At 39.7% G+C, this 24,737-nt stretch overlaps 3 protein-coding genes across 4 annotated transcripts; all 3 read right to left on the bottom strand.

Moving 5' to 3' along the window:
• Positions 1–45: 45 nt before the first annotated feature.
• Positions 46–13,765, bottom strand: LOC310933507 (transportin-2-like). 2 transcript variants are annotated; one of them, XM_083897013.1, is made up of 25 exons: positions 13,725–13,765; positions 12,106–12,205; positions 11,289–11,364; positions 10,943–11,092; positions 10,619–10,725; positions 9,697–9,830; positions 8,514–8,595; positions 8,281–8,403; positions 7,960–8,078; positions 7,671–7,731; positions 7,158–7,332; positions 6,322–6,474; positions 5,634–5,859; positions 5,279–5,450; positions 4,778–4,864; positions 4,585–4,692; positions 4,346–4,504; positions 3,693–3,780; positions 3,258–3,356; positions 2,419–2,514; positions 2,256–2,331; positions 1,823–1,922; positions 1,646–1,720; positions 983–1,132; positions 46–149 (listed from the first exon to the last, which is right to left on the bottom strand). In XM_083897013.1, the coding sequence occupies exons 2-24, from the start codon at positions 12,202–12,204 to the stop codon at positions 1,025–1,027; spliced, it is 2,673 nt and encodes an 890-aa protein (XP_083753139.1). In that variant the 5' UTR covers position 12,205; positions 13,725–13,765; the 3' UTR covers positions 46–149; positions 983–1,024. The 2 variants fall into 2 exon arrangements, with proteins under 2 accessions (XP_083753139.1, XP_083753138.1); XM_083897012.1 differs by having other exon boundaries at positions 2,256–2,514.
• A 763-nt stretch (positions 13,766–14,528) lies between these two features.
• On the bottom strand, positions 14,529–19,583 carry LOC310932471 (interleukin-12 receptor subunit beta-2-like; the record flags this gene model as incomplete). The annotated part of the gene is made up of 14 exons (XM_083895797.1): positions 14,529–14,906; positions 15,149–15,254; positions 15,432–15,495; positions 15,594–15,758; positions 15,913–16,047; positions 16,159–16,263; positions 16,409–16,603; positions 17,076–17,313; positions 17,417–17,493; positions 17,575–17,716; positions 18,123–18,265; positions 18,360–18,517; positions 18,611–18,758; positions 19,517–19,583. The coding sequence occupies 14 exons, from the start codon at positions 19,581–19,583 to the stop codon at positions 14,529–14,531; spliced, it is 2,121 nt and encodes a 706-aa protein (XP_083751923.1).
• Positions 19,584–23,459: 3,876 nt separating this feature from the next.
• On the bottom strand, positions 23,460–24,357 carry rln3a (relaxin 3a; the record flags this gene model as incomplete). Its single annotated transcript, XM_083896155.1, has 2 exons — positions 23,460–23,740; positions 24,198–24,357. 2 exons carry the CDS (start codon positions 24,355–24,357, stop codon positions 23,460–23,462), a joined length of 441 nt encoding a protein of 146 aa, XP_083752281.1.
• Between the last annotated feature and the right edge of the window lie 380 nt (positions 24,358–24,737).

Consider the following 24,737-nt stretch of genomic DNA (forward strand, 5'->3'; position numbering starts at 1 on the left):
CCACCACCCTCCCTCACAGAGAAATACATGGTAAAGGGGAAAGGTGGGTCATCCGCCGGTTAGAGGGTCAGTCACATCCCTCCAGCTCCCATTTCTCCCCACGATCTCGGCAGTGCCATGACTTCCCAGTTAGCCTTCTTAACAGTAACCTAAGAAATAGAAATGGGTTAATAAATGTGTATATAATATTAAGTTTTTTGTGCAACTTGGAACATTCTGCCTCACAAGATACCAGGAAACAATGCATAGTTGAGAACCAATGTCAACGTGACACCACACTGCTTTCCTTTATGTTCATTTTGTAGGAGGTACAACAAAGTACAGCAGAAAAAAACTCTGAAACTGTAAATAAATATGCCATGTTCAAATGGGTAAATGCAAACATTTTTTGGCAATATTCACCACCTGATAAGTTTTGGTCTGATAAGTCTGAATGCTTCGAGTTCAGGACATCATGTATAGGATCTAAAAGGTCATGATTTCCACTTCCTTTTGAGCACATCTTAACTTCTGAAGAAAAATGTTTCTTCCGCTGAAAGGCCTCAGATGAGGAGAGGGATAAGACCAGTAATAGTGACATGACATTTCCAAAATGGAAAACTCTAAAAGAGAAAGGGCTGCAAAATGATTCGAGCTAGCCTTGTTAATAAAGCTGAAGCATACACTATATTATGTCGGTTTTTGTTGATGACCTGCTAGAATAGGCATGGTAACTACTGGCATTAGCAGTCACCATCGCTGTTGTTCTTATATGCATGCTCAACTGTAATGTCTTGTTTAAATATTGCATATCAGATCTTTAAGCAACATTACAAGGATTCAGTGGTGTGTGTGGAAAGTGAGATTCTGGATCAGAAAAAATATTTGGGAACAAAATGTATCATTGCTTATCAATGAGCTGGGGTTTTCATCATTTCCAGAAGGACAGGTGTATGAAGGGTGTCGTGTATGCATGTTATGAAGAGATGTTTGGTGGACATACCTAACAAGCCTGTGTCCCGTTTGGACCAAGGAGAAAATTGGGTTAGACACCATAGCAGGCAGACAGGCGCTCTTTCAAAATAGGAGGGAACTGCTCAGAAAACTGCTGCCAGTTCTCCTCTCCAACCTGGTCTTTGAAGCCATGAAGGATCTTGAAGGAAAAAAAAAAAAAAAAGGATGCAGATTAAGCACCAAAACACTCCACATGCAGTCAAGTAACTGTGTTGCTGGTAGAATTTACACCTCTATGGACACCAATTTAGCCTTGGAAATTGAATGAAACTGACTGGATGGAAAAATCAATTTGCAGAACACGACAGTTGCAACAGAGAAGCTAAATCAGTGTTTATACCATCCCTGAATTGAAGGTCATTGTACTTTCTATATAGGAGGTGAATAAACTTCAAAATATTATAAACCTACTTGCATGAGTGATACTTAATTATCACTTCTGATGGGTTGAATGTGAAAACCTTTTCTGCAAATTCTGGCCACACTTCTCAGATTCAAAAATCATCCACACAGTAAATCAGATTTCGAATGTCTGATAGGTGATCATCACAGAATGTGGCAAGTCAGCAGACGACAGTTTCATGACAAAGGGTGCCCATAATTACGTATCGGCATCTAAAATAAGTTTTAGATTCTTTGGTGAAGCACCTACCTTATAAAACATGTCTCTCAAGTCATCTTTTGGGTTGACCCATGAAGCCACGGCATCACAGAAGAAAATAAAATCCTGGACAGATTAAGTGTGTCATTTACTTACACTGGCACATAATTCTGTAAGTCTGCATGTCTAACCTCTGAAGCTTAAACACTGTAAACCACATCGTCTCACCTGTACCACTCCTCCAGGGTTGACGCCGATCATTACACAAATTCCCCGAAAGGCTGAGTCCTTTTCCTCATTATCTCTGATGTTTCTCAATGATGAGCACCTTAAAAAAGGAACAATATAGAAAGAAAATAAACGATGTGCAGGGCTGAAAAAATTCAATTAATCAACTGTCAGCTGTTTTGATAATTGGAGTGTTTTTTGAAAGAATAAAATAAGCTTCTAAAATGTCTTTTTTGCTCCATAGCAAAGAAACCATTAAAAATGAATGATTTTGGCAACAAAATAAGACATTTGAGATTATTTCCAGGTTTGAAAAACACTGATACGGACCAAATGGTTACTCGATTAATCAAAAAGTTAGATAGAGTATGAAAACAATCCTTAGTTGCAGCCCTAAAATATTATGTAGATATCGTTTACACATGTGACTCACCATGGTCTGATGAATTGCTGCAGCTGTGGCGCAACTTCCTGAGGACAGATGTAACCCAATCTGCCGATTGTAATTGCTGCACATGTGAAACATGAAACAAATAAATCAGTAATTCCCAGAGAACATGTCAACCATACTGCGCAAAGCCTGGCTGTTTGTGTACCTGTGTTTTCCAACAGAGTCTTGGGCGTGTTGGGTCGGTTTATGATTTCTACTAGATGAGGCAGGACCATGACCACATAAGACTGCATCTCTGCACCTATTAAACACATGCAGTGGAAAGAGAATATCAATATAAGTGGAGTGGAAATTACATTTACTGCACTCACAATTGCACTCACACACAAACATGTTGGAAGCTTAAGCACAAATGCTGCTCAGTTCGGAGTGTCATAATGCATTATGAAATTTCATTGTAGTTCCATTGCTTCGCTTTTGCCTGCACAAGTTGATAAAAAAAAAGCTCAACAAGTCAAACTGCGACAGAAGCAGCAATCAATATCATGTTTTGGGCTATGAATCAGATTTTAGCAGGTATGATTAGCCAACACAAAGAAGTTAATCAAGTTAAAAACTTGGGACTCCACATATCATTTGTTTAAGTGACAACGTTGGTACTGTCAGTTACTTAAACTGTGATGCAACATTAGCCTGAATACAGTTCAGTAAGTTCTAGTTTATGGCTTTATCCGTTTAGTCAAATCAAAGGCTGCGATGCAATAAGTTAACACGATCTCATGATGAGAAGAAAATAAGTGGAACTACCGACTTCACTGATAATGGTGAAGCAAGTTTTTCAGAATTCAAATTTTGATTATGCCGACATGCTCCGTTCCTGTTTTCAGTTTGTGTGGTTTTTTAAAGCTTATGTGACGTCTGGATCAGAAAATAATAGGAACAAAAAGTATCATTGTTTATCAATGAGCTGGGTGTTTCATCATATCCAGGAAATGGGCAGAGAAAACTTTAACATAATCATCCAACGGAAACCTGCTTTCTTACCCATTTGCATGGCTATCTCCCCAATGGCCCAGGTGGCGTTGTTGCATACGGAGATAAATTCTGGGTTCAGGTTGAGCCCCAAGATGGGCATGAACTCAGCTGTGGGAAATATGGAAACACACTGGTTACAATTCAATCACGTAATTCTAAACACATTGCAAGTCTATCAGTTAAGATAAAGCATATGAATAATAACAATAACGATAATAATATCTGTGGCCCTAAAGGCTGTGTCTAAACCTAGCATGGTCTGTTGTGATTGGAGGAGCATGAATTGCATTAAAATACTTCCTGAATGCACCTACAAACTGGTAAGCAAAGGCACATGCATAAGTGTTGATTCATATGCCTGTTGTCCAACTAAACAAATAGAAGAAACTGCCAGATCAAAGGCAGCATATTATTTTAGTCAGCATTCTGGTACAGCGCACTCACCAATACAAGGCTTCACATGAATAAAGCAGGCCTTGGTTAGATCACCCAACAGAGCAAAAGAGCTTTGCCTCACTTCAGGCATCGTGTCCTGCAAGGAAAACAAACGCTTTCTTTACTTAAACATAAAACGTATGGCATGAACACACACCTGCGACATTGTACAGTGGCATTTTGTTCAATGCATTTTAAAAATGATGGCATCTCTTATGACAACACATTTTAACATTTACTTAGTGTGACTTTCCAGAAATATAAAAAATTATACAAGTGACAACACAGACTAAATATCTGAAAATAGAATTGGAGAAATCTTTGATTCAGCTTCAGATATCAGCAATAAGGACTTTCTTGTAGAGGTGGGAAAAACATTGATTCTTGGATGCATTGCGATTCAGACATGGACGATTCTGAAACGGATTCAAAAATGTGCAAATTTCCGATTTAAATGTTTAAATGTTCGACGGTACGAAAAGGCAGAACTCTGAAGCGCAGCAAGCTGACACCCGGATGCTTGATGGCAAATAAGCAAGAAGCCAGACACAGTGGTGCTATTTCACTGACACTCAGCGAAACCAATACGGAAGTCACAGCCTCACAGGTGAAAGAGGGTAGTATACAGTGTGCATCGCTACTACTACTACTACTCTACATACCTGCATGCACTGGAAAAGCAGGGTCATGATGTTGGAACGGGCGACGAGCTGCTCCACATTGGACCCCAAACCCTCGGCCAGGCCGCTCAGCAGATCCAGAGCCACAATCATAAAATCCTTGTCAGGAGCCTCATACTGGTCTTGATGCTGGTTATACATCTGTGAAAATAAATGTGAAAATAAATACCCAACACACTTATTCAGTGTTGGTGAGGGTGTGAATGTGTGCCTTTCCTTACCATAGCCTGAGCTAATGTCTTTTGGACTAGTGTGACACAACGCTGATAAACAGGCTCACAATAAGGCAAAAAGCCACTCTGCAGCGCGGTGGCTACCGATGATAGACACTGCAAGACAAAACATGGGTATCCTTTATCAATACAAGAATGCAGATTTGCTGACTGGGACAGCTGTAGAGCATGTTCTTCTTACCTCTAGTAGTGGGAAAAGATCCTTGTCTTCATCCTTCAGCTCGTTCCATTTGGCAATAAGAGGGGGCATTAACTTCTGAATGTACTCCTGAGAAATTACATTGGGTGAATAGTTTGTACCTCTTCTACAAAGGCACTATGGTACATCAGGACAAAAGATTGACTCGGATCTGCCAACAAGCATCGGCATATTGCAACTAACTGAATATTTTGCCTCACTCGCCCCCATTTTAGTAGTCCGATTAATGTATATGTAAACAAAGGTGGCCTTCGGGTAATAAAAACACATACATACTGCTGGGAGCCAGTGTTTGATTTGTTGATACTGTACAAACGTGGTGGTGCAACATTTCAGAGATCATGAAAGAGGACATCTAAGATGTCTTGACTGTAACCTCCAAAACTCTACAATCTGGACCTTTAAGAGCTTATATTATTTATTTTAAAACAAGCCATTAAATCCTTTTAAAACAAACACACAAGCAAATAAACAAGTACTTACAGGCTGATTAAGGTGGTGACCCACTGAATCGGCAAGAGTTCCTATGGCATCATAGAGAATGAGGAGATTTTTGTGCTGGTATTTCCCAAAGGCAAAGACCAGCGTGTCCAGGATGAAGCTCAGGTAGGGAACCAGCTCTGTGCATGCCTCCTCCTCTAATGTGGCAAATGCACTAAGATATAAACCAAGAGAAATAAAATTCAACCAACATGTACACATTTTACAGTCTCGAAGTAATGAATAGGTAGATCAGATATCAATATGGGAACAACGTGTATCATTGTTTGTCAATGAGCTGGGATTTTCATCATATCCACATATGAAGGAGGAGGAGGACTATTGTGATGTGATTCACCTGCAGGCAGCCTCTTGCACTCTTTTGTTGCTGTCCAGAATGCGTTTCAGAAGCTCCGTCATTAGAGGTTTGAGGCAGGAGTCCGAAGGCTGGGACACCACCCAATGTGCGTAACGACTCAGGGTCCAACAGGCAATGGAGCGCACAAGAGCCTTCTTTTCGCAAAGACACTGGATGAGGTGGGGCATCAACTCCGGCAGGTAGGGCACCATACCCTGCATGCAGCCTGAACCACGGAGAGATGCAATGAATTGGATTAGTCCATCCTATTTTCATCTCAAATTAATTTCTTTATTTTTGGGAAAAATGTTCCGAACAGTTTTTTCTGGATTTTACATTTAAGTGGTTTGTAATTGCATTAAAAAAACAAACAAATTCAATACCAAATTCAAATATGACAATGATAATATGATGAATTAGGAATATATCATGTTTGAGTGTCTGGATCAGAAAACAATAGGAACAAAAAGTATCATTGTAAATCAATGAGCTGGGTGTTTCATCATATCCAGAAAATGGGCAGTTGTTACTGTTTATTTAGTTAATATATGGGAGTAATGTTCAGAAAACAAAACCCATGATTTTGAGCCATAATTTGTCCTGCACACACACAAATTGATCTAACGTTATCTTTTCTGGTGGCACATCCGTATTTTTCTGTGAGAACCATTATCCAACCAAGCCTTACCCTCAGCTATGGCCCCCAACACCAGGATGCCAGACTCCTTGGTGACCCAGTCAGGGCTGAAGAGCAGGCCTTTCAGAAGTGGAAGGAGGTGTGGGAGCAGATCGTCACGGAACACATTAGCCAACACATCCAAGGCCGCTGCTGAGCACTTTCCTACATAAAAACAAAACAGAACACGTATGCTTTGAAAGTGGCCTGATATTAAAATTAACATTGTACTTGCTTCTGGGAAATTATCTGGGTGTCAAAACATAATAAAAACATTCCAAGGACATTTCTTAATCTTTACTCAACAACTTAAAAAAAGAAAATAACATTTTTTAAATTGTTGTTTCAAATCACAATTTGAAACAATACAAATGGCAAATTGAATAGTGTGTAGTTGATTTTTTTCTACTTTCGATTTTTCTATACCAAATAAAAGTATTTTTTTTTTCATGTTCTGAGAGAGTGTCAATTCAGAATATATCTATATCTATATCTATATCTAGATATAGATATATAGATATAGATATAGATATAGAGAGAGAGAGAGAGAGAGAGAGAGAGAGAGAGAGAGAGAGAGAGAGAGAGAGAAAGAGAGCTTATGTGATGTCTGGATCAGAAAACAATAGGAACAAAAAGTATCATTGTACATCAATGAGCTGGGTGTTTCATCATATCCAGACAATGGCAGTTGTTTTTATTATTTAGTTAATATATTGACAGCGTAATGGGAGTAATGCTTTCCAGTCATTTTCAAATTTAAAAACATCCAAGTGAGCTCACGTGAGAATACAGAACGAGAAAGTCAGACGATCCAAAAAGGATAGAGAATTGATTTGTCCTCCACTTACGCAGGTTCCAGTCTGACAAAGTGTCGTCGTCATCATCATCGTCATCGTCAACGTCTTCACCGTCCTCACCCTCTCCTTCTCCATGCTGCAAGGTGACAGTGCGGGACTTGTGGAAGCGGGGTTTGATGTCCTGATCGCTGTCTGGTACTGCTTCGTCCTCCTCCTCCACATCACCCTGGACACAAATTATATTAGATTTAAATTAAATGTGTTTATTTTTGAACAGTCTTATCTGGATTTTTTTTATTCAAGTGGTTTGTAATTACATTCTAGGAAACAAAAACCATCGTTTCATATCACAATGCAGGCAAATTGAACAGGCTGCAATTTAGTGTGTAGAGTTTGTGATGTCTGGATCAGAAAATAATAGGAACAAAAAGTATCATTGTAAATCAATGAGCTGGGTGTTTCATCATATCCAGAGATTGGGCAGTTTTAATGTTTATTGTTCATTTAAAACTGTGAAAATCTAAACCAATGACTGAGCCATAATTTGTCACACAGAAAGCTCACCTTCAACAGTATGATGTCTATCTCAGAGTACTTCATCCCATTCACCAAGATTGGTATCAGTCTGAATTATAAGGGTAGGGAAAAGAAAAATGATTTCTTTGGTCATAACTGTTAAAATAAATGTATGTAGGTAGGTAAAGGGCAGTTTGGCAAAACACAATATTGTTCTTGTAGATTTATATTAAGTTTGCAAACACAAGATCAACATATCTCATATACAGTATGATAAATGGAAAGATCAAATTCATGTCAAACATGTACCTACTGAACATGACATGGAGTTACTTACTGCGCCAAGTGTCCAGACAGCATCTCCTGACAGATGGGTTGCTCTGCTAGAGTCAACCAGAACTCGCAGGCTTCAAGAGACACATTTTCATCTGGATCCTGCGTCCGCTGCAACATGTACTGCAAGAGATGACAAGACTCGTTAAAAAAAATGCAAGCACAGTGTGCATCAATTTTTTTTTTATGTATACACATCGGGATCAGAAAGTTTAGGAACAAAATGTATCATTGTAAATCAATGAGCTGGGTTTCTCATCATGTCCAGATGCAAAAGACTAATTATAGGGATTTTAAAAACATCCATAGCTATCCACCACCTTACCTGGATGATACTGTGCATGTGGGGGATGAGGCGGTCGACGCGGACCTCCAGTAACATGACCAAGGCTCGGCACACATTCTTTCGCACCTCAGGGTCCTCATCTGCTGCCAGCACAAATAAGCTCTAGAAGTGGAGGGGAGTAAACAAGACTTTAAAACTTTGAAGGACACTTAAAAAAGAAAAAATATAAAATCTTAAAGTGTGATCCATCACATTGTTCAAACACAGCTCACCTCTATGAAAGTATCAATGTTGTCCATAAGGGCCTGGGCTCTGCCAATGATGAACTGGTTCACACAGGCAATTGCATGGGACCTGCAAGGATGACATGGAAAGTTATCAAGCCACTGGAATGCATGTTGACAGAAGAGGTGATTAAAGTGTATGTCATAATATATCTCAGAACAGTAACCTATTGGGGATCGCGCAATATACTAAAAATTTAATTTAAAATTTACTTTGGGATGGTTTCAACCTATACCTTAGTTTGAAAGTTGCAATTTTAAGTATTCCATCATACCATCTATGAAGTATGAGAGTGCTGGATGGTACTGGTTCATACCCAAAACTGGTATATATAAACAAAATGTCCATTGTATAGCATCAAGCCTCTGAAATTTTGAAAAATACTACACTATAATTTTTGGTCATCCTGCCCAGCACTAGTATGAGCTTAGGCCCTCAGGTTGTTTGCAGCATTATGTAATACGACAACTCCCTCTGCGGGTGCAAACCGTCACATCACATACACAAAATCTAATTTTGTAGCAGAATATTTCTTTCCCCACTTATACAGGAATATTTTATACAAATAAGAGCCAACACTACCCTGACACTTTATCATGCATTATAAAATGAAAAACTTGCATTTCCAATAACATTAACTTTAACCCCCCCTCTGTCATGTTGTGCTGCTTTTGTGGATGATTTGTAAAACTTTTCAAGCACACCGACAAGCATTAAAAATGGAATGTGATTAGCAAAAACATTCTTCACAACTTTAGAAATCAAGATCACCTCTAAATGGGGATAATTATTCTTCACGTGGATATATGGCCTTGGCCCAACACCTAAGCTGTATAAGGTTTAATCTTCAAACATCACGTGTTTAAAGAGCGCCACACCCTGAAAACATCTGTCAATCAGTATGTTTACGTGACCATAAAAAAAAGAAAAAATAATTATGCTGATTTGACTGAAACCAAAAGTTAGTCTGACTTTCTGACTCAGGATGGACACTCTTCTGATTTGCGTGTTGGCCCTTGGCAATTAATGCAACTCTTTCCTTGCATTTCTGAGAGTCAGACGGTATGAACACAAACATCTTCACTTTTCATCTTTTCAGGTATCAGTATGCAACACGCCCCAGGTGCTTGGGACAGACGCACTCAAAATGGCTCCTGCTCTGTCCTGTACCTGATCTTAGGGCTGCAGTGCTTGAAGAATTGCAGGAATTTAGGTATCATAATGTTGAGCGGCCTGTCCAGGGCGTCGCTGTCCAACAGCTCCGATGAGTCTTCGCAGATCTTCTGCAGTGCTCCAAACGAGCCCTGAGACACGGACATACACAGAGAGGCTGTCAAATCAAACGCAAACATACAGGGACACACAGGAGAGAATGAGACTGCATCAGAAAATACAACAAGTCCAGAGTATATTGGAGTACACAAATCACCGTTCAGAAGAATGGATAATCATAATAAAAGTACAAACTCTCCCTATAAGGTCATAGCCTTATTTAGATGGATTCTTTTATTATTAATAATCATTTAATCACCCGATTCAAACCATTTTATTATATATTAGGTCAAATTTCAGTTTGCCGTTATTGTATAGATTAACCAGGTTTAAGCAGCTGCAAGATGAATAACTGACACTCATCTCTAACATTTGGATGGGGCAGTTCAGGCTTGTGTGTCACCATAGAGCACATCTACAAATGACTTTAATAATTGGATCTCCTGTATCATATTTGGCTCAGGACTAATGCTCTCAAGTGTTGTTTAGCTACGATTACCTGATGAACCTAATGTGTTTAACACTAACACAAAAAAAAGGTCACTGGTTTGTCACTAATAAAAAAAAAAAAAACATAACTTAATATACCAAAAAATCTAATGAACTGAAGATTCACACATTTTTCAATTGCTTTCTCTGATGAAATGTGCGTGTCTTCAAAGGTGTTTATATTTGTACCTATGTGATGAAATCTATGTGATGAAATCTTATTGGCCAATTCAAAAACTGTAGTGGAAAAATACTAAGATGGCAGTCTACCACAGGCAAAACAATAATGGGAAACTAAAAATAAATAAGATCACACTGCTCAAGTGCACACCTCGCAAGTGTTATAGTCTTCCGAGTTGAGCAAGTTGCAGAGCTGTGGCAGTAGTTCAGGCCACGTCTGTAGCTCTCCTTTGGAGGAAATAGTGGTGATGAGGATGCCTAGAGGTTAAAGAGAGACAGAAAAAAATTAAGACTTGACAAAGTTCCTTAATAAAAGGATCACAAGCAATTGCCACCGCATCAGCTCTGGATCAGACAGTATGAATACAAATACTTCACAGGAACTCAGGATATATATGTATGCATCATTTCCAAGGTAATGATGGGAGAAAGAAAAGAGCAAGTTGGCACGTGGATGGAAAAAAAGCAGACTCACCAATGGTGGCACGAATGAGTGGCGAGGGGTCACCAATGTGATTGAGACATTCCTGCTTGATGAATACAGCAACTCCTGGGGGGAAATTCTGGTAGTGGGCTTTGACATTGTTCTTCAAGATGAGACCGCTCAGAGAGCGAGTTGGCTCGTCTGAGTAGACAAAGTAGGAAGGTTGGTAGAGAGAGAAAACAGCTAGTTAAGTACATGTAAAACCTTGTATAGGGCGTCTTACAGCAAACTAAATTGCACTATTCGCATCTCAGAGAGCTCTTAATGTTTGAGAAGGTATAATCATCTAGTTGTGTTATACAAGGCTAAAACAGGCAAAACATACATGGCCACTCACCTTCAGTCTTGAGTCGTGTGAGGACAAAGATGAGATAATTGTTGAAGTCTGGGAACTGATTGAGTTGTTCAAGTTTCTGGCATGGCTATTAAGGACTGTTCACTTTGAATTTTATTTATATCCACTCCAATCAATAAAGTAGCTTTCTTAAAATTCATTTTACTTGGAAACGGGAGGACGTCGCTGATGAAGCAATAATCCCTCCAGTAAAAGTCAGCTAAAACAGCTTCATTGCAACATGCATCATCCTGTTGCTTAACAACCTAGGAATCTAAACAAAGGCCCAGCAGCAGACCATGGGCCACATTATGGATGACCAAATGCTGCATCTAGCGGTGACAGATGTGGTATTTAATATAGCACCTTTCTACTCTGAAGACAACTCAAAGCGCTTTATATTAAAGTTATGAGATTCACCTTCTCGCTTTCATACAGCGCATTTACATTCAGTTCCATATCTATCATACCCATCGTCATACTGTCAAAACATTTGTCGAGATGCGTGGGGTTACGTGGGACAGATGAGGTACCCCCAACGGGGGTAATTCTAGGAGTCACACCTGGCTTTGATCAGCTTGGGCAGATGTCTTGTGATAAAGTGGGCTACGTTGAAGGAACATTTATCTCCTCTCATCTTACGTTTTTAGGCCTGTTCTCCATGTTTGATTAATTACTTTATTTCGGTAGTTGTCATGTAGTTCAACTTAAAGAGTCCTGGAGAAAAAATCCCCAGGATGAGATGATACTCAAATCCCAATCTGACAACATAATACATTTACATTCATCCACTAGCTTTGCACACGATATAGCAGGATACTTGTTGGACAGCTCGCTGCGTGACTGTGTTGGGCGACTGCGAGTCTTTGAGCAGTTGGAGGACCTGCTGAAGTCCCTGCTCATCTGGCTGCCACTCCATCCTGAAACACACACACAGTAATTTAGAGCTATACAGTTTCCCAGTGTTAAATTCACAAATTAAACTTATGAAAACTACAGTATGTAAGCAAGTGGTCTCTGGATCAGACAGTATGAATACAAAAAGCATCAATGGAAATCAGATGGTTTTTTTAATGCATCATATCCAAAGGCCACATGCATGGTTAGGAATGTAAACTATGAGGCCATTGATATAAATCAAGTATGACCAATAACAATAACTCTTCCCCCACATTTTCCAAAGACACTTGAACAGCCATTAGCCAGACAAGTTATCAAAACTAGTGGTCAAATTGGTCAACAAAAACATTAAAATAAAGTTTTTCCCCATCCTTTCACATAAAATGATGTAAAACTGGTTTATCAATACATAATAACAATAATACGTGTTATATTATGTACAATTAGCTCTCGTGGCAAATCGTACTGTGAAAACCATCGCTATGGTTAGTCAACTTTAAAAAGTAGGCAAATACTGATATTCTGCACTGCTTTATCTGGGTCATAGGTGCAAAGACTTGGCGAAGTCACGCACGGTGTAGGTTCAACGTCAAGACGTAGAGTCGCAAACGTGCGGCAATGGCTGAAAACGACATTTATAGTTGGGGAACGCACAAAACGAGGCCCAGGCGACATGTTAAAAGTGAACTGGCTTCAGCGCTCCACGTTTAACCGACCTCCACTCCCACGCTACCCAGTCCGACGGTGTGAATTGCGCAGATGTTTGCGCCGTCTCAATGTTCAGCGTTCAAAAGTGCGTGTTGCGCAAATCCCGTGCCCGAGACCGGAGGCTGACACGAGGGGCTTGTATTTAGCCCTGGTAGCTCATGGACTGCTAAATGAGTTCGCCGTGCAGCAATAGCCCCGTCGCGTACTTGTCCCGACGGCCTCGTGGTGCTTCTGGTTGGGGGAAAGTTGGGTTCGAGTTACAACAGGTTTCGCCACAATGAGGCTACAAGCTAAAAGGCCATGTGGTGGTGCCCTGTTACTGTTTAACTGCTCTTACTACTTTACCCCTAAAATAATATTCATTATTTATTTATCTCATAGTTACCCTGTACTAGCGATGCTTTTTAGACATCTAATTTGTTTCTAACCAAAGTTGCCCTTCTTGCTCAGGCCTAGTCGGCCAGGCAGTTTCAGGCGGGGTGCTACCAATGTGCCCGACACGAAAACAGTCGAAAACTGCCATTTGCTTCTCATATGAAACCCCACTCACCACGCATCGTGATAAAGAAACTTAACGCGAGCGTAGCACTTTTGTTAAACTGTTGTTAAAAAATACAGGTGTCCAATATTAAACACAACTTGCCGAACACGTTTTGAAAGCTAATGTTAGCCGCTTAATCATGAAGACACTTAAGACAATGCTACCGCTGCTAGCTAAGCTAATGTTCGATTGCGGATTTTACTAAATTTGACAGAATAACGTTACCCTGTCGGACAGTCTGATCGGCGTGATTTAGCTTTCTAACCGTGTAAACGATCCAATGTACATACAATGTCGCGTTGAAAGGTGGATTATCTGGACTGGGCCGCTCTTCTCCCCTTCTTAGCAGCAGCCGTTCCTCTGGTTCAAATGAGCACGCCGACAGGAACTGTCCCACGGCGGCTTCCGTTCAACACCCTTCTCACTAAAAACGCGAGATTTCATGAACGTTTTTTTTTTACTTATCTTAAAAAAGTAAAATCACACAAAACCCACCATAAAACAAGAAATAACTGAATAAGATGAATACGATTGTCAGTACATGGATGCTGCTTTCATTAAAACGATAGTGTCATGACTATTCCAATCCATTATACAAGGTCCCTACATTTGTTTCACTTATTTAGAGTCTTTACCAAAGGTTTTCCATTAAATCATCTGTTAAGACAATTCACCTAATAATTTTAGAAATGCTACTTGTCTAAGAAAAATTCACAAATGTGCAAACTTGGAATTTATTTCACCATTTACAAAAAATTAATAAAATAAAAAGAAGAAAACAAATATAATTTCACTGTGTCAAAAAACAAAAAAACAAAATGAGCAATTAAAATATTTTCCCTTTAAAATCTTTGCATTTATACAACTTAATCCAGACAGGACTTTAACTTACCATTCTATGCCTCACAACAGGTTCAAAATGAAAATGCAAAAAAAAAAAAAAGTAGGGGACAAATGGCTGAGTTGCCATTAACTTTTCCCTAAGCAAATCTTTCCAGTGACCATCTGTCCTGCAGATAAAGGTTACATAAACATTTCCGCATTTAATGTCTGCACAAACAAACAACCACAGGATGAATGTCCACTCATAACAATCAAACTTTCAGTAATTCCACAGCAGTGGGCATGAAGTGCTTTTCATAACCTGATGTAGAGTGTTCTTCGTCTGATGAGCTGCAACAATCATCCTTGTCCTCCCCACTATCCCCCTCCTCATCAGAGTCAACCATTTTGCTGTACGCCTCTCTTCCACATCTGTGGTCTGTCCTGTCACACTCCTTTGAAACAGCATCCTCACTCCTGTCATCTTGGCCGTCCTTGTATGAGCACCCGTCTCTTGCTGCTGGCCAAGTTGTCTCATCAACATCTGAGGTTTTCCTCAGGTTGGACTGGATTTGAACAACCTCCAAAACAGAGATCGTAGGATGTTGTTCATACATGGGTAGGCAGATCCAAGCCAAGGGGTCGTTAAACTACAGGAAGAGCACACACACACACAATGTTTACAATGTTAGCCATCAATTGCACTAATTTATTTGTGGTGGTCCACCATTACATAAAAAACAGCTAAATGGCTAATAGTCTATTTTACATGTAAATAAATGCTGCCAAAAATCAAATTCTAAAAAAGCAGTAACCAATATAATAATGGCTTACTCAGGCTCAACATTCTGTGTAAATCTTGTGAGATTAAACAAGGCTCACAGTCTCTCACCTGGTGCTTCACATGTCTGAAGATTTGGCTGTTGCTGGGATCTGGCACTTTCTCATAGAGACAGGAAGCCAGGTGTTGACTAACTTTGTTTTCTCTTGGAAAACAACTAAGATGAGGGAATAAAAAGACAAAAGATAAACACACACTCAGCTATCTCAAACACTCAATACAGTATTTGAGAGTAATTAAGAACAACATGAACATTCTTGTATTGTTAGTTTAATGTTCACACGATTCAGTTTTAGCAAACCAAAGACAAGTTGATATAAATTTGTTATCTCACCAGAGTAAAATAGGAAAGCATATTATAACCAGAAGCACGGCTGGTATCAAATAGATCATCAAATCTATAGAAAGAGAAGTGATATTTATTACACCTACAGGAAACTTGTGTAATATGAGTCAAACACAATAAAAAGGAAACAGTTAAGATGTGAAGTTTTACCATAATTTTCATGCTGTTTCATTGTGCTAAACCTTGCAGTGGTGTTTGCTCCAGGCCCAGCCCCAGTCACGGCTCTAATCCACACTTTGTACTCCTGGCCTGGACGTAGATGCTTCAGGTCAAATGTCCTACTCTCACACTGAGAGGATGCACTCACATTGTACACTAGGAGAAACATATTGTTTGGAATGAGGTTGAACATTTAGAGAATACCTGGCAGAGACTTGCTAAGCTCCATCAGTTACAGTATTACTTTAGTTTGTTCATAATTATTGTACATTTTCTCTCTTTTATGCCGTTACAATTACATAGTATCTACCGTTTTGTTCGTCTGTTCCAAGTTGGTAATATCGGATCAGCCCATTCTGCATGGAAAGAGGAACACACTCCCAAAACAGGGTCACCTGAGTGGCCGCAATAGAAAACACCTCAAACAATGGCACACTGGAGGGAGCTGCAAAGAAAGTGAGAGATGAACATGAGGGATGCATGAGGTTCTTCCACTAAATATAAGGACAGATGAAGTCAAGTAAGGATTGACTAAACACAACAAATGTGTACTTACTTCCTTCAAGAGAATATCCAATAACTGTTGAAAGGTGACGGACATTCCTGTCATGTGACACTGAGAACAGTGACACTTGGTAGGATATGTACTTTTTAAAATGACCTGTAGGTGGAGATACATGCCAACATGTAAACAGTCACTTTGTTAACAGCTAGCAGCACATCGGTAGAGTGTGGTAAGACTCATTTAATAAATGACACCACTCAAAATGACAGTGCTCCTTGGAGTGTATCATAATCAAACAGACCTTTAATTAACACCGTTCCTTGGCTGCTGTTCACTTTGACCCAATCAAATCCTTGGCCTGGAGGACATCCTACTTGTTTGTACTGCACCACATATTCATTCAGGATGTGAGGATGTGCATACGGCTGATCCCAGGACACAGTGAGGTTCTCTTCATTCATCTTGAGGTTTAGAGTTTTGGCATTTTCATTTATAGCTGCGCAAGAGACAAATGCTTTGTTAGTTCAGTTTAGCCACAGTAAAGGTGCAACTTCCAAATAGTCATATTTGAACTTAACTAAAATTTTACAAATATTTAAAGGATTTAACAACGTGTCAGCACATGTAACAATTTGTAGTTTACACATTTACAGTTCATCAGAATTCTAACCTGTAGCAAGTGATGTAATTCATATGAACTAAACTGCCACCAAAGTATGTTCTTCTTTATCCATTCATTATTATTTTATATATGCAAATCACTGACATGGGGTTTATTACATGATTTGACAAACTGAGCAGGACTTGTGGACTCCTGACTTTAAAATCTATCAGACTAACAATGTGATTTTGATTTAAGAGTCAAAATCGATTCGTATTAATTTAGCTAGTTTGCAGCTCATTTTAGTATGTTGTCAATGAAGAGGTATATTAGTTTTATGACATCATTAAAGCTGGGCAAGTGATACCTGGTGTTGGCATAGTTAGACGAGAAGGAACTGTGGCACCACGAGAATTCAAGGCTGATACACACACTGATGAGACATCCTTTAGAGAGGACGGGAGGTGACACTGCATGTCACTGCAGAACAGCTGGCCTCTTGGCTCCGTTGTGGAAACATTCACCAACGTGGCTGTACCATTGTTGTAAAGGAGTCCAACTTCATATCCAACAATGACACCACGTGCGTGAGATAAAGGAAGTATCTGGGAGGAATAAAGACAAGGAGGTTATAGCGAAGCGCGAGTCCATACAGTGCGAGACTCTCAGTCAATATTCCAGTCAGTGATTGATTATTTGTTCACCTACCTTCCAGCTCAGTGCACAGTCAAAACTGGCAGGTGATGTCCCACAGTCTCTCCATACGTTGAGCGCTCCAAGAGGAGCTGGATGAGAGAGGTAAAGAAGTGTTCAGGTTTTCACTTAATTTTTTTCAGCTTCTGAACAAGACACACATTAGGACTCACCCTTCTCTGCACTCCTTATTCTGTGGATAGTGCTCCAGTTGCTCATTAAGCCGATGCTACAGGCACAGCGAACTTGAAATTCATAAACCGTGCCAGGCAGAGGGCTGTCAAATGTGTAGGTGTGAAAGAATCCACCCTCGTGCTGTGTAGACAAGAATGACAATAGGAGCTTGAGAATTCTACTCAATGTCATTAGTCAATTATCCATCCGTTATCCATCCATCCATCCATTATCTACCGCTTTATCCTCCACCAAAGGGTCGCTGTGCCTATCTCAGCTGACATTGGACGATAGGCGGGGTACACCCTGGGGTACACCTCCATTGCAGGGCCACATATAGAGACAAACAACTATTCACTCACACTCTCACACCTACAGTCAATTTAGAGTGACCAATTCACCTAATCCCCATATCGCATGTTTTTGGACTGTGGGAGGGAGCCGGAAATTGTCCCAAACGGGGCTTTCAAACGGGGGACATACATTTATTTACTGTACCCTCACTGTCGTGAAGAGATTTTGTGGCAAGACAAAAAAACAAAGTCACCTCAAGCCAGACACCGTTGGTCTCAATGCGATGTCGGACGTCACAGGTTCCCATGGAGAAATACAGGTCACTACAGAAGGAACGCCACTCTATTTCTAATGGCTCCTGCTGTTTCAGTGTGATAGTGGGAGGGGGTGGCTTGACTTAAGACAGAAAAACAGAGGAATATTACTCAAGTAAGAAATTGTCTACATTAACTGAAAATCTGTCAATTATTTTGTCTTTGGTAGTGCTCACTGATATCTGATATATTGAAGACATTCTCTTCTGAGAACACAGAACCATTCTGGTTTCTAGCCTCAACCCAAACACGAAGTTCTTGATGGTAGGTAAAGAGTTCACGATCGATAACCCTGCTTGAATTGCTAAAATGGGTCAGTTGCTCCTCCTCCTCCCTAGAAGACAAAAAGAACAAACGATAAATGAGAAGATTCACATGCAACCAACATTTTAATTATGTCACAAGAAATATGAAAGGTTGTGTTTACTCTCTGCTTGTTGGTCCCCAGTGCAGGATGTATTCGGTAGGAATGTGAGGGTCTGGCCCTTGATCCCAGGTACAGTGGATATTTGCAATACAGATTTGTTCATCACATGGCATACAGCACTCAGGGCGCAAGGGACGAGCTGGAGGACCTGGACAGTAATGGATAAAAATTAGATTCCAACGAAAAGTGAGTAATCGAGGGAGTGATTGTTGCAAGACTGTTTTAGTACACCCAGGGGTGAAAGTAAGTTTATACGATCCGGTACTCTATTGTGGTGTGAAAATGTGTGGAGTGCAAATCAAACTGTGCGTCTCTGTCAGGTGCTACTGTATAAAACACTAAAAGTGGCAGCAACCTGTACAGGAACTGTACACTTTCAGGACTCTGGGCAGTTAAGATTGTGACTGACCCCTCCCACATTGGACCCGGACTGTTTGACCCCCCTTCCCTCTGACAGGAGACTGAGGTCCATCAGGACCAAAACCTCTCACCACAAAGACACTTTTTCCTTCTGATACCTGATGCTTTCTCAATCAGGCCATGGTCCCCCACTGACATTATTATACTGCAGCTTTGCTGGGGTACTTCTGCACAAAGTACAGCCACGGGGGGGCTATATTCAGTGTACGCCTAGTGTTGGTGACAAGCCTCCCATTGTATCAGGAAGGGCATCTGGCATAAAATCTCTGCTAAATCAAATACACTGGTCACTGAGCACATGATTCGCTGTGGCGAGGAAGGGGGAAGCTGAAAGAAAAATACGACTACTCTTCTTTCTCTTATTGTTGTATTTTATTTTTATCTAATATTTTGTTGTTTGTTTTTGTTTTGCACCAATGACCAGAACAAATTCCTCATTATATTTTATTATAAATGATTAATATATTAATAATAACCCCAAAAAACCTTCTGCTGCCCCAGTCATGACTCCCATGGGTGTCCACAGGTTTACTGGAAACACAGTCATCCCCATCATGACTTCCTTTCCTTCTTTGCTGCCAAATTGTCAGTTGTTCTTCAGACAGCAGGTGTCAGCAAAGGGCCTTTTATTGTCTTTATATCATCATCTGCATATTCATTTTTGGGAAAAGTAGTAGTAGTAGTAGGACTACACAAGAAATAAAAGTGCTAAGTAGAACCATATACGGTTCTTTGGCTTGTCCTCATAGGAGAACCCTTTTTGGCTCCAGGTAGAACCTTTTTATAAAGGTTCCACCTGGAACCCTTTTGGAGGGTTCCACCAAGAACCCTTTTAAAACCCCTTATTCAGGAAAGGATCACAATGGTTCTTACTGGTACCATTAGTGTTACCAAGAACCCTTGACAAACCCTTTCTTCGGGAAAATGGTTTTTCAGAAGCCAATATTTCCAGGTAGAACCTCAGCCCTTGTAGAAGGTTCCTTTTGGAACCCTTATTTCTAAGAGTGTAGCAATAATTTAAATCAATTTCACCCCTGGGTGTGTATACACAATAAAATGGCAGCACAGTATTATAACCTATAACATCTAGTTCATACAATGGTTGAAAGCCTTTAGAAATATGTGTTGTGCCCCACAGAAACATAGACAGATCCAGTGCCTCACATTGAAAAAAAGCAAAGGTTAGTCTGAAGAATGTGAAATCTGAAATGCTGCTATTAGGATAATATAAGTTATAATAATTACCAAAGATACAGCGCTTAGCAAATGTTTTAGACCACCAATCAAAGCTACATCTGCCCTAAATTAACAGCACTGGGAATTCTCAAAATCATTTTTGTATGTTTCTGTAATGGTTAATACACCAGTATGTAGAAGCTCTTTAGCAGAAATTATATTTTTACAAAAAATAAAAAAAATAGTAAAACACATTATTATCATTTTAATAAGATTATAATTATATAATTATACATTATGGTTACATAAATAAATGTTTTAGTGGTTGAATGTTATGCTTGATTAATAACTGACTATAAAAATGTAAATTCAGTCTGTTATTTGCCAAATAAATAACAATGCGATTTTCAACAATAACACTTTTTTGAAAAATGTCTAAAATATTTACGATTTCTCATTTTTATGACAGGTGGTGTAATAAATGTGTTCGGTGCTGTAGATGCAGGTTCAATAAAAACAGTTTGTTAATATAAATTTACATTGTGGTGAGTTTCTGAATTGGAGAGGAAAAAGAGCTAGAAAGTAACATGCAGACCTCACCACAGACGTATATATCTGCACACATCTACAAAAACACAAACACACACCTTTTTATGTTATTGATCACAAGACTGTCACCTTAACCCATTTCTGGTAAGCCTGTGAAATGTGTGCGGTGAAAGACGCCTGCATGCAACACGCTACAGTTAAGCTCACAGTTGGTAACATGAACAGGAAGTGAACAATACTGGAGTCAGTGCTGCACCCTTCCTTTGTAAGTCTACAAAATGAGAAGAAAAGACAGCAGCCATCTGACCTGTCGCCTGTGTATTGTGACATCAAACATGTGGCCCATTCATTTTTATGTGTTTGAAACCGCAACATTCTTATTTAGTATTTTTCAGTGACTGTCTTCTATCTATAGCAGCATTTCCTATTTCATGTTGTGAAATATTAAGTCACTTTACATTCTTGAAATTCTATAGATGCGAGATGTGACTCATTGCACTCCACAACTGGGAGTTCATGTTTTTTTCAACAAGTGTTTGTTTGTCTTTAAGCGTCATAACGAATAAAATGAAAGTCTGACTTGGGTTAAATTATCTAGGGATGTAGAAATAATAGATTTTGGTCGTGATCTGGATATGGCTCCAGATTCACAAGGATACTGACACTGTGGAAAACTTAGCAGCTTTAGTGGGGGGTTTGCACTCTCTTGTCTAGTTCTAGTGCATCACCTCACCAAGTTTGATCCTTCAAAATAGCAAGGAAAAGTTGGAAGAATCAGCCAAAATGACCTCATAAAACAAAGTCGTATTTTGATTCTCACATATTCAGAAGGAACTTACTTCTATATATCTATTGTAAACAATGTTTGCATTAGTCTACCTGCAGCAGCAAAACAGTCAGTGAGTCGATAAAGCAGCAAGATGGACAAGATCCACTTCTTCCTGAGAGTGGCCATTACATTTGGACACAGGCCTGAAGTGCCTGCGGTAAACACAAGAAAGCATTCACGTACACACATATTCACAAAGACAACATAATTATAATCATACACAATTATAAAATGTATACACAAGCAGAGATGCTTTGTGACTGTGTACTGTGACAGCTACATTACTCTTGTACAACTCTTCACAAAGTGAAGTTGTGTCCCCGGGGAGGACGTACACAATTGAATCTAAACACTGCAGTTTTAGTAGTTTAGCAGTTTAGCAGAGTCAACATTCCTGCTACATGAAGCTAAGAGCACATTTAGTTAGTAACACGTGTAAATTCCGGACTTCGTGGCTGAATATCTAACTATAATATCAGTGAACTAATGATATTACATGTCATGACATATATGTACACATATGGTGAAAGGTGTTATATGTTATTTACCTCGTCATGAGACACGCTGAGATGACAGACGTCCATCCTGTTAGGGTTACACAGGGAGCACGAGCGTGAAAGTTTGTTGTGAAGTTCCGTTATCGCGTAGCCCCGCCCCTTGCTGATGACGTGGGTAAAAAAAAACCGACACGCCCATATTCTTCTACAGTTCCTAGGAAATGGCTTTTCAATCTTTGTGTGGACACTCAATGACAAACTTCCCTAACCCCTTCCCTTATCCTTAATCCTCACAAGTAAGTGTCTAACCCCTACCCTGTCTAACCCAAACCTAATTCTAAATCTAACTCTAAAACTAGGTCTTAATCCTCAAAAAGCCTGTTAAAGTTGCATGGACCAGCCAAACTGTCCCCACAATGTCCCCTCACCACGCCTTACTCTAACTCTAACCATAATTACTGCTGGTCTAATCCTAACCCTGACCCTAACTTTAACCGAACACTAACCCCAGCCTAATTTAAAACATGTTTTCACCTTAAAATGTAATCATTTACATGCTGTGGACTTGATTTTTGTCACCATAATGAAAGACAAGTCCCCATAATGTGACTGTAAACACAACATAAGGGTTCACACTTCCTGACTTGCTGCCTATCACAGTAAAACAGCATGCTGTGCACTGTTCCAGGTATCTGAACTGGCTGACAAGGCATGAGAGGCGACAACTGTTTCTGACCTGAATGAGAACCTTTATAAAATATTTTTTAAAAGAATTTAACCATTTAAAATCAATATAGTTGTATAATATTGTCTGTACATTTCCATAATATTAAGGATCATTATTATTATTTTTTCCCCAACACATTTCTAAATCCATTTCTCTTTCTGCTGCAGTACATTGCCACAAAACAAGCAAAGTCATTAACATGTTTTTATTATGAGCTGATCAACCAATGAAAGAAAACACTGTCAAATTACATACAATTATAAAACAAGACATTTTGAGACATTTTTATGTGGCTAACAAAGCCTTCCATTACATTCAGTTCTCAGACAATAATGCAAAACTCTAAATAAAAAATAAAATAAATGTGCATATAATAGAGGCTGATGGGACGGATAAGACAGAATACTTGAGGATGTTCATTACAAACTTCGGAATGCATTTTAATAGCAGATATATGTAAACATTTTGAGCACAGCCCTTTCCATATACTCCATAGACACTACAAATAAACTAACAACAAAATATTCATTTTTAACAACAACAAAAGAAGACAGTGGTTATGAAATCATATAAAATATCATTTGAATCGGGAGAACTGAAAAAATGTCAGTTTGTATATTAATGTGCTGTGCCATGTCTTCACTCAGACTCTCAGCAAAGGGAGCTGATCTCACTCTTGCTGCAGCCCCACTTGCAGCAGGCGTTGGACAGACCCACTACCACATCCCGGCCCTTGCGGTCAGCCTTTCGCAGGGCTTCCAGGATCTCTTCAGTGATGAATGAACGCGTCGGCCTGCTAAACGCTCCTTCCTGGTTGTCTCTCGGTGTGAATCTTAGGTCTCTGTTCCTTTGCAGGACACTTTCCAGTGAGTTTTGACCGAAGCCTTCCGAGGACTCATCCTGATGGGAGCTGAATGGGTCCTCTGAAACATCTGCATCAACCAAGTTTACCAGTTAGTTTACAAACTATGGATGTAATGTAACACCGAGAAATTCAGCTCTTGGATTTCACCAGATCCAGGCTCAGGCAACTATACTAAACAACACTGAAGTTATAATTGATCCTATGCATCACCAGTACATTGTGGACACACACAACTAAAGCCAACAAGTCTAACGAAATTCATTACATAATGTAATCCATTTTCACATGCACTAACACAACATTGATGTTTTAAATGCTATTTGAGATGTGAGTGTGTTTCTTTCCTGGGCACAGAGCATAATTATCTTTTGGAAAATAGAATAAAATAGAATAGAAATGACTGCATCCCATAAAATGAATAAGAACATAATTCAAACATGTATCAAGTCAGCGCATGAAACCATAACTGATGTCGATAAAAGAAACGTCCCCAGGTGTTGAAGTTGTGGCACCTTCCGTCTCACCTGCACTCCTGAGTGATCGCCTCCATCGCGAGCCCCCACAAGTAAAGATGACTGCCCGGATGAACTCACGGCCACAGAGCTTCACCCCGTACGCTGGGTCCTCCATGGGCTGAACCCCGGCCACCAACAGGCACATAGCAAGCACCACAGCCTTCCACATAGTATCCCAAGGAAATGAAGTAAACAAGAAGTGATTAAAAATAATAAAAATATTTTTGTTTGCCTCAAGCAACACCAAGCGTTCTGTCAACCCTGTTTGCGAGAGCTGTGCTTCTCTGGGTGACCCAGGCGTGGTTTATAAAGGGGACTGGAGCCCTGCAAGGGAGACATATACATACTGCGTATGCAGGACTTCTCTGGGAGAAGAGCTGATTTCAAAAAAAGATACAGATGGTGACCTTTATGGAGACAAAAAAACAGACCAAAGGTGGCATAATTAACAAATAATATTAGAGGCCTCAATAGTGTTGCAGCATATGAAGCACTTTTGCCATGTTTATGTCCTTCATATCAGATTTTTTGGCTGTGTACATGTGGAGC

The sequence above is a fragment of the Microchirus variegatus genome (assembly GCF_963457635.1).
Source record: "Microchirus variegatus genome assembly, chromosome: 10".
NCBI lineage: Eukaryota > Metazoa > Chordata > Actinopteri > Pleuronectiformes > Soleidae > Microchirus > Microchirus variegatus.

What these genes read in the sequence shown, in the direction of transcription:
- LOC310933507 (XM_083897012.1), bottom strand. Translation starts at nt 12,204, where the DNA reads ATGGAGTGGCAGCCAGATGAGCAGGGACTTCAGCAGGTCCTCCAACTG. An exon ending in ACATTGATACTTTCATAGAG is followed by an intron (nt 8,404 to 8,513) that starts GTGAGCTGTGTT and finishes CTCCACTTCTAG; the next exon opens with AGCTTATTTGTGCTGGCAGC. An exon ending in TAGACATCATACTGTTGAAG is followed by an intron (nt 7,333 to 7,670) that starts GTGAGCTTTCTG and finishes ATTTGTGTCCAG; the next exon opens with GGTGATGTGGAGGAGGAGGA.